This window comes from Octodon degus, unplaced genomic scaffold (genome assembly GCF_000260255.1).
Source record: "Octodon degus isolate 3935 unplaced genomic scaffold, OctDeg1.0 scaffold00052, whole genome shotgun sequence".
Lineage (NCBI taxonomy): Eukaryota > Metazoa > Chordata > Mammalia > Rodentia > Octodontidae > Octodon > Octodon degus.
In genome coordinates, this window is record NW_004524628.1 from 4,331,010 (window position 1) to 4,345,231 (window position 14,222).

Genomic DNA, 14,222 nt, shown 5'->3' on the forward strand with positions numbered 1-14,222 from the left:
ATAGACTTGCCCATGTAGGTTATTTGCTGTTCTTCTTTAACAACTCACAGTATCCTATCTTTTTGTTGGATTTTTTTTTTTTTTTTTTCAGATTGTTTTTTTCAGAACCGAGGATTGAACTCAGGCCCTTGCACTTGCCAGGGAAGCGCTTATTCCACTGAGCCATCTCCCCGGCCCTTTTTATTTTGAGCCTTGGTTTCACTAGGTAGCTCAGGCTGAGCTTCAGCTTGTGGCCAGCCTCCTGCCTCAGCCTCCTGAGTGCTGGGGCCACAGGCGTGGCCACCGTGCCCAGCTAAGAGCATCACTCCCACAGCTCTGGGTAACAAGTCTGTTCTTGGCTTGGTGCTGGCACTTCCTCTAGGACAGGAAGAGAACAGAGCCATCTCTGGTGGCGGGGAGGCTGAAGCTGGACCATGGGGGGGCTGGCGTCACATCGGGGGTACAGGTCTGGCCTGGGACCTGGCTGCGCAGCCCACAGTTGTGCTCAGGCACCCAGGCCCAGGGTGGAGTTGGCGTGGCTGGCTTGCTGGCCTCCTGGGGGCTGGGCAGCCGGCCTGCAGCAGAGGCAAGTTTGCAGCTGCTGCCAGAGGGAGGAGGAGCAGAGGAAGTGTGAGCAGGCCTCCGAGCTGCAGGGCAGAACTGTGGCTGCGACAGAGTCCTCACTAGCCTCCCCCCAGTGAGTGCTCTCCTCAGGCCCTACCTTGGGAACAGCCCTAGGCCAGGGGTCCTATTGTTTCCTGCCTTCAAGGGTTGGCATCTGTGACTGCCATCCTGAGACACCTGTCCCTGGGATGCCATCAGGGCACTACTAGTGTGAGGTCACAGAGTACAGGACCTAGGTGGCCCGGTGACCTGTCCCCTCCTGGCACAGCAGGCTCAGTCACTGTGGCTCCATAGTTGGACCCTATGAATGAGCAGTGGCTTCACTGGGGTCTGGTACCCCCAGCCCTGGGATCAGGGCTCAAAATCTTTAATCAGCACTCAAGAGCTGCTGTACCCTCAAGTGACTGTCCTATCCTGGGGGCACGTGGCTGGCTTCTCCTTGTGCTTCCACACTTGGGCTACAAACAGTGACACAGGGTGTCTGGTGCTGTGAGGTGTGCAGGGACGCTGCTGCCACCACAGCGGAGAGCAGCCTGGTGGCAGGCAGGGCATTGTCCATCTGCCCCCTGTGGTGGGCCACATAAGCCATGGCCCAGAAGAGTCCACATGGAGGAGGGCAGGGCAAGGGACATTTCCCCAGGACCAAATGACACTCCAGGGAAAGGCTGACTGCCATGGTCTCCATACCGGACATGATGTCCTTCTGATGTGACAAGTGTCACCCATGTACCCATCTAGCCATGCAGGGAATGGCCCTTGCTGAGGTCAGGTGGTCGTTGGCTGTGGCCCTGGCCATGGGGCTCTAAGCGCTGGCCCTGCGTGCCAGGTGGCTCTGCAGTTGGGCTGGGAGGCAGGATCTTGCTATACAGTGCAGGCTGAACTTGTGCTCACTGTGTGGCTCAGGCTGGCCTCAAACTTGAGGTAACCCTCTGGTCTCAGGCTCTTGGGTGCTGGGACATGGGGCACAGTGCCAGTACTGCTGGCCCCTGCAGCAGGAAGGCCAGGAAGCAGTTAACCCTTGGGGAACCCGGGAAAGAGGAAGTGGCTCTGTGCAGACTGGGCAGCAGTCTGGGCTGTACGTTCCCGCGGCCATTTCCACTTCCAAGGGGACCTCAGGGTTCCCTTAGACCCCCTCCTGTGTGCCCTCCCCTAATATAAATTTATTGAGTGCACTAGAGGCTGAGGCAGGAGAATCACTGTGAGTTCAGAGCCAGCCTGGGCTTCATAGTGAGTTCAAGACCAGACTTAAAGTACATAGTAAGACCCTGTTTCAAAAACCAATAATAATAATAATAATAATAATAATAATAACAATAATAGCTGAGCACGGCGGCATACCCCTGTAAGCCCAGCACCAGAGAGGCTAAGGCAGGAGGATCAATGTAAGTTTGAGACTAGCCTGGTCTACAACATGAGTTCAAGACCAGCCCGAGCTGCATAGTAAGACCCAGTCTTAAAAAAAGACCAGTAAGAATAATGATAATAATAATAATAATAACAACAATAATAATCCCAGAACCAGCCAGATAGCTCAGCAGATTAAAGTGCCACCTTAAGCGCACGCCTGTAATACCAGCGCTTGGGAGGCTGAAAACAGGAGGATCACCATGAGCCCAATCTGTGTAGTGAGACCCTGAACTAAATACATAAGAAATAAAATTATTTTGAATTAAAATTTATGTGCCTCCTGGGCTGGAGCAGAGTATGGACCTGGAACAGAGGGGGCAGTGACCCAAGGAAGGTGCACACCCACCTGCTGCAGGGTCCCAGGTCTGTGTTTGGGCTGTGGGCACCCAAGCTGTGGAACAACTCCACCACCTCCTGCAGCATGGGGCACCACGGCCGCACATCCTCGTCTGCTGGGCCAGTGGAGTGTATAGGGGATGCTGGCAGCTGGGGCTTGGCGTGGCCACCCTGGGGTCCAAGTTCTCCAGTGCTGTAGATGTTACCTACAGAATCAAAGAGGAACAAGGATTGCTGGAGCCTTGGGAATCTGGGGCTCGGAGGTGTGGCCCCTAAGGTGCAGCTGAGCTGCAACTCCTAGCTCCTGGCGCTGCTCGACTGGAGTCCGTGGCCCGCCCCAGCGTCCTGTTCATCCCTTCCCTTGCTGTCTGCCCGGGTTTTGCTTCTGCTTTTTGAGAGAGGGGTCCCACTCTGAAGCCAGGCTGCCTCGGACTTGCAGCATTCAGGAGCCTTCGTGTGGGGCGCCAGGTGTGCACCACTTCTGCTGCAGTTCTCTCCCTGGGAGGATGCATGTTCTGCTGAGGTGGGGCCACACCCGCATCTGGAGAGCACTCAGATCAATAAACGCAAGTGAGCGCCTGCCACCGTGGTGCACGCCTGTAATCCTCACACTCAGGAGGCTGAGGCAGGAGAATCATCCCACCTTCTGGGCCAGCATGGGTTACAGAGTGAGACTCTGTTTCAAAAAAGCAAAAAGATAAAACATGCAAGTGAGTATTCTTCGAAAACCACCAGCTATGGGGTACAGAGTCAGTGAGGGTCATAAGCCGGGGGCTAAGAGGGGCACAAAGGGGTGCCTGTCACAGACAGTCCAGGGACACACTGGACAAATGCAGGACGGCATGAAAGAGTCCGGAGGGACCAGGCAGAGGCAAGGTGGGCACGGACCCAAAGGCTGGCAGGAACCTCCACAAACACCTTGTGAGAAACAGCTTCCTAGAGTCACCAAGGGGCGGCTTGGGGCTGGCGGGCTCTGAGCCCCGAGCCCCGAAGGGCATCGGGTGTCTCTCTTTGGAAATGTATATGGGTAGGGACTCACCAGACGAGTAATTAGACTCTGAGAGGAGGAAAAACTTTCTCAGTGTTGTTTTTCCCTCTCAGGCAACTGCACGGGAAAGGAGCTGTAATGATACCCTCGCCCGTCTCCAGGCTGACCAGGGAGAATGGAGTCGGCTGGAGAGAAGTGTTTCCCAGGCCTGGGGCCTGCGCATGTGTGTGTGTACGCACAGGTCTGTGTGCACCCACACGTGCCTCTGTCTGTGCCCATGCACGTGTGTATGTACGCACAGGGCTGTGTGCATGTGTCTCTGTCTGTGTCTGTGCGTGTGTGACCTGCGCCGGGGTGTGTGTGCCCACAGAGTGGGCAGTGAGCTCTCCAGCAAAGAGCAGAGAGTCCACACAGGGCAAGGTGGGCCCAGGGGACCCACTGGCCACAGGCCGCAGCTGCCATGGTCTCGCTGTAGTCCCCTGATCCACCTGGCCCACACAGGTGATGATGGGCACTGGGGCCTGGCACAGGTGCTGCTGGCCCCTCCTTCCACCTCGATGCCTTTGGCTGCAGGCAGAGCAGTGTCAGCGGTGACCCAGGATGCCTCGGTCTGTGCCAGCCCCTGGAGCTGGTTACGTGGTGACAGGAAAACACCACCCAGAGCCCGTAATTAACGCTGCTCTAAGTAGGCCATGTGCTCAGCTTTTCCCCATTGTGTCTGTCCCAGATGAGGGATGGCCGGAGAGCTGACATGGAGGAAAAGCCACTGCGCAGCCAGGCTCTGTCTCCTGACTTGGTTTCTCCAGGCCCAAGTAGCAGTCATCCTAGGTGACAGTGGGAGGACCCAGTGCCAGCAGCCAGGGGGAGCTGTGACAAAGAGACCCTGGCGTTCCCCTGCAATGAAGCTTGGACTTAAAATAAAGGGGAAGAAGGGGAGCCCAGAGCCCAGGGCCTGGCTCCTGCTGGCACCCTGGCCCCTCCCTGGCCTGAACCCATGTTGGCCTAGCAGGTGTCACAAAGGGCAGGGTCCTCTAGATGCAGCTGCAGTTCTTCTTTGGTTTCTCCGGAACAGGGTCAAGTGGCCCAGGCTGCCTAGAACTCGAGGCAACCCTCCTGCCTCAGCCTTCATGAGTGCTGTGATTTCTCATCCCCCTTATCCTGGCCCCACCTCTTCTCAGCTCTACCTGCCTGGATACTGTCTTCCGACAGCATCGCCAACCCCACAGTGCCCCAGGAGGGAGGCCTGGAGTCCTTGTGAAGGTGGACTGGTTCCTGGAGGAAGGACCAAGCCCCAGCACCCACTGAGCCACGGGGCCTGCGATGTTCACGGGAAGCCTGAAACCTCATCATTCTCACCCCAGCTCCAATGACTTAGCTTCACTGAGCCTTGACTCCCTTAATTGAAACTGCTCTCAACATCGCTGGCTTTAGCCCATTAGCTTTAGCTTCAGTCATTTAAAATGTTTATTTGCTCAGCAAATGTTAACTGAACAGCAGTGCTGGGGACAGAAACCCGGCTCCCAGGGGCTGACAGCTTCGCCGGGGGGCACTGTGCCACATAGAGGCCAAAAGCAGACAGCCAGCGAGACCAGGGGTGCCAACGGCACAAAGGGAGGGCAGACAGTGCAACGGTGGCACTTCGAGGTGCAGCGGGCATCACCAAGGGACCCAGCAGAGCCCTTGTGTTGAGTTTTTAGTTTTTTGGGGAGGTGCGGGGGGTTGAACTTATACACACCAAACACTTGCTTTATATGGAGCTAAGCCCCTGCTCTCATTTGTATTTTGTTTAGTTTTTAGATTTATGTTTGAGGCAGGATTTCATGATGTAGCCCCGGCTCGCTGCCAACTCCCAGCGATCCTCCTGCCTCAGCCTCCCGAGTGCTGGGATTACAGTGTGCGCCCCTTCTCTGCATCAGGCTGCTGTTGTTCCTCTTCCTTCTCTTCAGCTCTGTGCCTGGGCCCGCCCTCTGCTGCCCGGCCGCCTCCTGGGGTGCCCAAGGCTCTGCAATACCTCCCCCACATGCCTGTTTACTCCTGGACAATGTACCACGGGGTAGGTGACACCGTCCCTGGGCCACCTCTCCTCTCTCCATCTTCTGTAACTCACACCCCCCGCCCCATGTCACCCAATACCAACAAGCACCGAGGCCCCCAGCGCACAGGACAAGAGTTCACTGTGCCGGAGCACAGAGCCACGCAGGGTGGTGAGGTTTAGGTTTGGCTGCAGATAACAGCTGAGAAACAACAAAACAGAAGAAAAGAAAAGCCCACCTGGGCTTAAAGAAGCTAGAACTTTGTTTTTGATGAAAAAGCAGCCTGGCGTGCGGCCAGGACCCAGCTGGTGCGGAGAGCCCTGCACCTCTCCGAAGCTGGGCCCCCATCCTTTTGCTCTGCTGTTTGCAGCCTCTACTTCCTGGGTTCAAGGTTGCACTCATGGCCCGGGCTGGCTGCCAGAGACCTAGCTATCACGTCTCATCTCGAGGGAGCCACTGTCTCGTTTTGCCACCTAAGTATGCATTCACTGGGTTGTTTTAAAGATGAAGGGTTCCCTCAGGGTGACTCAGGAGTTTGAGCCAACTAAGCCAAGCAAGATGGCACATGCCTGCTGAAGCAAGAGGATTACAGTGAGTCCAAGGCCAGACTGGGCTACATATTGGTAGCAAGACCCTGTCTCAAAAGAAAAAAAGAGGGTGACGAAGCACTTGTAAGGGACAGTGGTGAGGGCAATCAATGGGACCCACTCAGGACCAGATGCAGCAGTCCCTAGGCCAGCCTGCATACTGTAGGCTCATTCGGCAGATTCCAGGAATGACCACCACTCAGGTCCCACCGTAGCACCTGATGTGATTAGCCTGAGTGTGGCTCCGGAGTCCTCCGCCCGATGCTTGCACGGCGTGGATATGGTGGTGCACACCTGCGATGGGGCGACTTGGGAGGCTGAGGCCCAGGTACCACCTCAGATGACTTTCAGTTGGGGTACAGGCCTTCAACAGGGGTGGGGTGGGGCTGTGCACACACCCTCCCACTGAGCTGTCTACTAGTTCTCTTAGTCTTTCTTTTTGACAAGAACCCCACTGAGCCCAGGACCACCGATAGCACTGCACTCCATCACGAGGCCTTCACTGTTTATTTTGAGACAGTCTCATGAAGGCATTAAGTATGTTGGCTGCGCTGGAACTTGTGGGCCTCCTGCCTCAGCCTTCCAGGTAGCTAAGGTTAGAGGTAGATGCCACTGTGCCTGGCCTAGAACTTTTTATTATTTATGTATTGATTTATTCAATTTATTTGTCTTAGTTACTCTCCTCTCATTGCTGGGACAAATACGCAACACTCAAAATGAGGGAAGGAAACATTTATTTAGCTCACAGTTACTGGAGGTTTCAGTCCATACTTAACTGGCTCCAAGGCAGAGCGGCTCATGGCAGAGAACAGCCTTTCAAGGGGGCTGCAAAAAGCAACAGAGCAAAAGGAGGAGTAGCAGCAGCCCAAGCACTAACTTCTCTTCCCTTCTTACAGTGAAATGCAAATTACCTGCCCCAGGGCAGGTGCAGCATCCACACCCACAATGATCAATCACAAACTCCAGAAGCCGCCCCAGGACTGCAAGAGGCTTTAGGGGGACACCTGTACACAAACCGTAACATTCTGCCCCTGGACCAGCAAAGACTCATGCACATCCCTTTATGCAAAAGACATTCTAGTCCGTCTTTAAGGGTTGCCAAAGTCCCAACAATTTCAGCATTGCTGAAAAGTCCAAGTCCCAAGTCTCCTCCAAGATCCAAGGCAAACTCTCAACTGTGAGCCCCATACAAATGAAAAGTTAAACACTTCCAACATTTAAAGGCACAAGATAAATATTGCCATTCCAAAAGGTATACACAGGAGGATACAAACCACTGGGGCCCAAACAAGTCCAAAATCCAGCAGGGCAAACATTAAGTCCTACAGTTCCGAGTGGAACATCTGAAGCAATCTGCACTGAGTTGTGAGCTCCATGTGGCTGCGCCCCTGTGGCACTTCTGGTGGTTGTAGCTCCCAGGGCTTCTCTCTTAGGCTGGCTTTGCTTCCTCCTTGCAGTTTCCCTCAGATGATTCATGTTCCTGGTTTTTCCAAACTTCTACGGTTTCCACTGAATAGGCTTCTCTCTCACAGCTTCACACATTCTCCTCTAGGGGCACACTGCCTGGCCTCCCAGGCCTTCTGAAATCTAGGTGGAATTCTTCTTTTTCCTCCTCCTCCTCCTCCTCCTCTTCTTCTTCCTTTTTTTTTTTTTTTTTTTAACAGAACTGGGGATTGAACTTAGACCCTTGTGATCTACTGAGCCATCTCCCTGGCCCAGAAGCCTTCTTAGCCTCAGAACTCCTGCTCTCTACAAGTGCCTAAAACCAGTGCCACATGGGTGATGCCAAGGTCTGCTGCCAGCTGGAGCAGTAGCCAGGCTTCCTTCTCTCTCAGCTGTAAGGGTCGAGTACCTAGATTGTTGAGCACTCTGACCCTGATTCCCAGGAACAAATTCTCCATGCCAAAACCACTCTGTAACATGGGGCTCTGCGGCTTTTTCCCAAGGCCAGTTCCCTGACCTTCGCAATTCTGAGGCTGCAGAGGGTGAAGACCTGCTGTCTCCTGTGATGCCCTCAGGCCACCCTTTGCATTCTCTTGTTCCTTGCCGGCAATGGAGATCCTCTCAGCTCTGTCTTTGCAGTCCACAGCTTTCCTTTCTGGCCAAACTCACAACATTTTGGACCATCCTGCTGGGCTCCTTGCTCTTCATTCTCAACAGAAATCTAGCTAAAAGCCCCCATAACAACCAGGCCACTGCCCCAGTATTTGGCTGCTCTGAAGTGGCTTCTGAAAGATTAATCAGTCCACCATGTTTAAACTCACTTTCAGATAAAGTCTCTGGACATGAGCAAAATTCAGACAGATTTTTGGCCACTCTGTAGCATAAGTCATCTGGAATCCAACAACCAATGCAGTCCTTCCCAGAAGAAACCTCCCCAGCCTGGTCTTCACAGGCCGCTTTTCTATCAGCCTTCTGGTCTTCTGAGCTCTGATTAGAATCCCCCAAACAGAACAGCCAAAGCTGTTCCAGCTCTTCATAACCTCTCCGAACCTTTCCTCTCTTCCCATAAGCCATTCCCAAAAGCCTGTAATTCACATGGTCAGATTGAGCCACAGCAATGTCCCCACTCCTGGTACCAAATTCTGTCTTGTTACTCTTCTCTCATTGCTGGGACAAATACTCAACACTAAAAACAAACAAACAAACAAACAAACAAACCCCCACTCAAAATGAGGGAAGGAAACATTTATTTAGCTCACATTTACTGGAGGTTTCAGTCCATACTTAGCTGGCTCCAAGGCAGAGTGGCTCATGGCAGAGAACAACCTTTCAAGGGGGCTACAAAAAGCAACAGAGCAAAAGGAGGAGTAGCAGCAGCTCAAGCACTAACTTCTTTTCCCTACTTACACTGAAATGCAAATTACCTGCCCCAGGGCAGGTGCAGCATCCACACCCACAATGATCAATCACAAACTCAAGAAGCTGCCCCAAGACTGCATGAGGCTTGGGGGGTGGGGGGATACCTATACACAAAGCATAACATTATTTATTTATTTTTAAGGTATTTAGTACAGGGTCTAGAGTCTACAGGGTCTCACTACACTGATTGGACTCATCATAATTCTTGTTTTCAGCCTCCCCAGCACTGGGATTATAGGCAGGCATCACCATGCCCAGTCTCAATTGCTGGCTCAGCATGCCCTGGGGGTGGGGCTGGCACAGCAGGCTGGAGTTCAAACCCAAGCAGGAGCATTAATCTGCTGAGCTATCTGGCCGGCCCAGCCTAGAACTTTTTAAAGCTAAAACCTGCCATGGCAGAAGGCAGAGGCCTCAAGGAGCTAGAAGTGCCCTTCTCACCCTAATTTAACGATCAAATATTAAGAAGTCACTACTATGGTCAAATCTCACACACAAATAATAATGGTCTTGATTTCTGTGTCTGTCTGTCTGTCTAGCTTCCTGAAGCTGCCCGGCCCTCAGTCATCTGCAAAATGAATGGGGAACAGAACCCACTTGTCAGCTTATTTGGCAACTGAGACAGGCCAAGACTTGGTTTTGGTGTTTGGCACAAAATAGGCACATTTGGGATACTAGCTTTTATTTTCTATTAACTTACTTTTATTATCATATCTGGTAATAATATGCTTTAAAAACAAGGTTTAATTATGAAGGTAAAATAGTGTTATCATAGAATTCTGGTATAAGGGCCAGTGAGATAGCTCAGTGGACTAAGCACCTGCTTAGGCAAGCACAGGGACCAGCGGTTGATCCCTGGTACCACATGCCATGCTGGCCCTGCTCCAGGGTGCGACCAGCCAGCCACTGAGACCAGGCATGGTCCCGCACACCTGTAACCCCAGCACTGGGAGGCTGAAAACAGGAAGACCACTACGAGTCTAAGCTTTGTAGTGAGATCCTGTACCAAAAACATAAATTAAAAAAAAAAAATTCTGGTGCGGTTTTTGGTTTTTTGAGACAAGGTTTCCCTACCTGGTCCACGCTGGCCTTAAACTCTCAGAGAGCCTTCTGCCTTGTTCTTCCAAATGCTGGGACTACACCTGTGGGCCACAAACCTGGGTGTGTCATAGAATGCTGACGGAAGACTTGTGAGGGGCCACGTTGGCAAATCGTGCCTCCCAGGGAGCCAGGCGAAGAGTGACCTGGGTGGTCCCTTGCGTGCTTTCCTGCCCGGCTGGCTCTACACAGAATTCTCACTGAACCAGGGTAGAGGTTAAGGGGAGAGCTGGAGTCGGGGGTGGCGGTGCATGCCTGCCACCTCAGCATCCTGGGAGGCTGAGGCAGGAAGACCACAAGTTTGAGCCCAGCCTAAGCAGTTTAGCAAGACTCCATCTCAAAATACAAAATAAGTAAAGGGCCAGGGGTAGAGCTCCCCTGAGTTTCATTCCTAGCACCACAGAAAACAACAAAATAAGCAAAGCAAAGCAAAACACACATGTGCGCACACACACACACACATGCACACATACATGCACTCACAGGCATATATATATACACACATACAGAGAGGAAAACACAAGCCAGTCATCTGAGAATAGGCTGAGATAGACATGGGCAAGCATGACTGCCGAAAATGAGGAGGTGCAGACGGCACTCGGCAGTCGGTGCATTCGTGCTAAGTTGCCCCTCGGCTGCTCTCAAAGCCACAGATTTCTTTGTGATAACAGCTGCCATCCTCTGGCCTGTGCCTCTCTCCTGCTGTCACTTTTGGTCCCTCACAGTGCCCTGTGGGTGCCTGCTGAAGGGATTCCAAAAGGGAAGGGCACTTGATACCGCTCCATCCTGTCCTGCACTGCCACAGGTCACGCATCCTCCGTCCCCACTGTGTGGCTCTGCTCAAAATGTCACCCTGCAGCTCCAAAGAACACTCTGCCCAACAGGATAACAAAGGCCGCTTAAGGAAAAATAAGGGCTCATGTTCCAAGCCAATAAACAAATCAAAGCAGAATTTTGGGGGTGCTGAGGACCGTGGCCTGCACCTCACACGTCAGGCAAGTGCTCTCCGGCTGAAATGCACTCAGGTTCCTCGACACCATAATGCTGCAGATCTACCACCTGAAGAAGGTGCAGCTGCGGGTGCATACCTGAGGTTCCTGCGCGCTGCGGGCCAAGGTAGGAGGATCACCACAAGCTCCAGGTCGGCTTGGCTGACACAGTGAGTTGAGGCCAGGCTGGACTGCATAGCAAGACCCTGTCTGTCTGTCTGTCTGTCTCTGTCTGTCTCTGAAAAACATTTAACTTATACTGCCAAGAAAAACACATCTGTAAACCATACAAATGTACTAACAACCTAATGTTGCAGGCCCCACCCTCAGGGCACGCTGAGATGGGGACTGGGACTGGACGTGGTGTTGTAATCCTATAATTCCAGCGCTTGGGAGGCTGAAAAACAGGAAGAATCGCTACAAGTCCAATCTGTGTAGTGAGACCCTATAGACCCTGTACTACATTAAAAAAATAAATAAGGAGAAGAAAGGTTTATTTTGGCTCAAGGCTTGAGTCTGTAGCCTCCTCATCAGGTGGGGATCATGGGGTGGAACAAAATTGTTCTTATCATGGCCACATGAGAAAGGGAGAGAGAAACAGATTGGGATTCTAAATCTAGCCCATTCCTCCTGCCCTTTCTCTTCCTCAGTGTGAGGACTGAGCCCAGGGCCTCCTGTGCACCAGGCAGATGCCCATCTACTATGCTATTCAGCCCTTCCAGAATCCCTTGCAAGGGCAGAGCCTCAACCTCCCACAATGCCTTGCTCCCTGCAATGTCTTCTACTTTCTGAGAGCACCAAGCAGGTGAGGAAACCTACGACACTTGGGCCTTTGGGAGATTTTGGATCCAAAGAAGAGCAGCCCCCCAAGAAGAAAGGGATGATACAAACAGCCTTGCTTCTACCACAGAAAACAGAGTTGTAATTTAAACATTTCCTACAAAAGAAACTCAAATCCCATGTGGTTTCACTGACTAACTTTACCAACTGGTGCAGGCAGGAAGAAACAATACCAGTTCTCCACCGGCCAACAGAAAATCCAAGAGAAAGGACCACTTCCCAGTGCAGTCTATGAACCTGCATTTCCCCAGCACCAAACCAGAAAGAGGAAAGTAGGTTTATACCCTTCATGAGCTGGGCGAAGAAGCCCATGACTGTGATCCTAATGTTTGGAAGCTGAGGCAGGAGGATCGCCATGAGGTGGAGGCCAGCCCAGGCTACACAGGGAGACTCTCTCAAACAGCAAAGTGATGGGCCTAACAGAGGCCTACCAAGTGAGCCCCTGAGCCCCGATGACCAGGACACTGGGGCTCCAGGCACCAAGGGAAAAGCGTAGTGGACGAAGGAAGAAGTCCTCACTTGTGACAATGGAGTGGAATTGTTCTTAAGAGATGAATTTCTTGCCTCTTTGCAAAACATCCAAAGAATGTACTGACAGGGCGTTCTGCCTTGTGAGCTGCCCCTGCTCCTACACAGCTCCAGCGGAGGGTGGGAGGCAGAATGCTTGGCACAAATGACAGCACTGTCCCGAAGCTGGCAGGAGACCACCTCTGCAGGGTTGGTGGCTCCTCTCTCATGCCCTGCTCTAACCCAGCATGGCGGCTCCTATCCTGGCTCAGCCAAATCCTGCTTTTTTGAGATGGGGAGTCTGTGTAGCTCAGTCTGACCTTGAACTCACTATATAGCCCAGGCTGGCCTGGAACTCACAGTGACCCTCCTGCCTCAGTCTCCAAGTGACTGGGTCACAGTCAGAGCCGCCATACCTGACTTGGATGAACATTTTTATGACCTTGGATTAGGCAGTGGTGCTTTTAAGTTTGACATCAAAAGCACAGGCAACCAAAAGGGGGAAAACCCTGCAGGGGCCCTGGATGACATCAAAATTGAAAACTTCCGTGCATCGAAGGGCACCAGCAGGTGAGAACAGACAGCACAGAGAGTGACTACAAATCACCCCCCACATGGGGAGCATCTAGAACACACAGAGAAGGCCTCAGGCAAGAGGAAAGGGAAACAAAATAAATCCCCAAATAGGCAAAACAGCTGGAGATGTTCCCTGAAGAAAATACGCAAATGGCTCGAAAACACGTGTGAAATCGCTCACCACGCCCGGTCGCAGAGCAGCTCAAGTCCAAAGTGCAAGGAGTCACTACTGCCCACCCCTCTGGAGGGCTGCTGTCCAGAGCCAGCTCTGAGCAAATGACAGCAAGGATGTAAAAAAGCAGAATTCAGTTCAATGTGGTATGTCCAAGTGACGTAATAGTATGCGGCTACAAAAAATGAACTAGTGAGAGCTGGAGCTGAAGGCCACCATTGTGACACATGGAAACTTGGGCTCACACTTCCCAGCCTAGCATGGAACCTCGGGGACACCATTACCTACTCCAACCCAAACTGGCTGCCCCTGGGGAACTGATAAGATGCCCAAGATGTGAAATCCTCAGCCAGAAAGTATCTAGTCTTTTTTTCAGGACCCACAGGACAGGATTCCTGGCCCCTGAAGACCTCTTCCTTTCCAAAGAGTCTAAGAAGTGTGGCGCCCAGTGAGAGGAAGGGGCTCGGCGATGGAGACTGAGGACAGCCCCACAGTCTCTGGCTTCCAGCCCTCAGCGCTCCCAGAGAGAGCCAGCTGCTTGGAAGAGTCAGAGCCAGAGTCCGCAGCCCGAGGGTGACAGGGACAAGAAGGGCAACGGGGAGCCTGCCAAGAAGAAGAGTGGGAAGTGTCCCCAAGGAGGGGACAGGGGACTGCGGAGACACAGGACCCTGAAAGGCAGGGAGGAGGAGCGTAGGCCTAGGCGGCTGAGACTAGGGGATCCTGCGGCTGCCCAGTTTTCCAGGCGAGTCCGGCCTGTTCCTGTGCTGTATGGCGCCATCAGCCTGCACCCTGGGGACCCGTCCTCCTCGTGTGTCCTCTACCACAGGCCCGGTCCTTGGAGACTGGTCAGGCCTCACCTCCAGGTCCCCGGTCAGGGATGAGGTGGCTGATCCCTGAGTGGCTTGGGCTGCTTCCCCAAGGCCTCCCTGGTGGCTTTAGGGCTGGAGCAGAAACAGGGAGGGCTCAGGCTAGGGCACAGGGAGCAAGAGGGCTACAGCCCGAGTGTCCACAGCCTGGTCCTCCCAGCACCTACATTCAGGGCCCAGGAGACAGCCCAGGTGTGTGTGTGTGGGGGGGGTCTCTGAATGCTCCACGACTGACAGCACTAGCTCTTCTGCTGCCGCCCAGGCCATCTGCGAGCTGCAGTTCATCATCAAAAGATTGCAGGCCTCCCAAGTCTTCCGGGCCAAGGGCTGAGATCTGCACTTTGGGTTTTACCATGTGGGT

General features: G+C 53.1%; 1 protein-coding gene across 1 annotated transcript in view; it reads right to left on the reverse strand.

The window, feature by feature from the left end:
* Positions 1-14,222, reverse strand: part of Fam178b (family with sequence similarity 178 member B) — a 77,538-nt gene that overhangs the window by 36,426 nt on the left and 26,890 nt on the right. Inside the window, exon 6 of the mRNA XM_023717369.1 lies at positions 2,357-2,552. Coding sequence (XP_023573137.1) covers positions 2,357-2,552 — 196 coding nt within the window. The remainder of the gene's footprint in view (positions 1-2,356; positions 2,553-14,222) is intronic.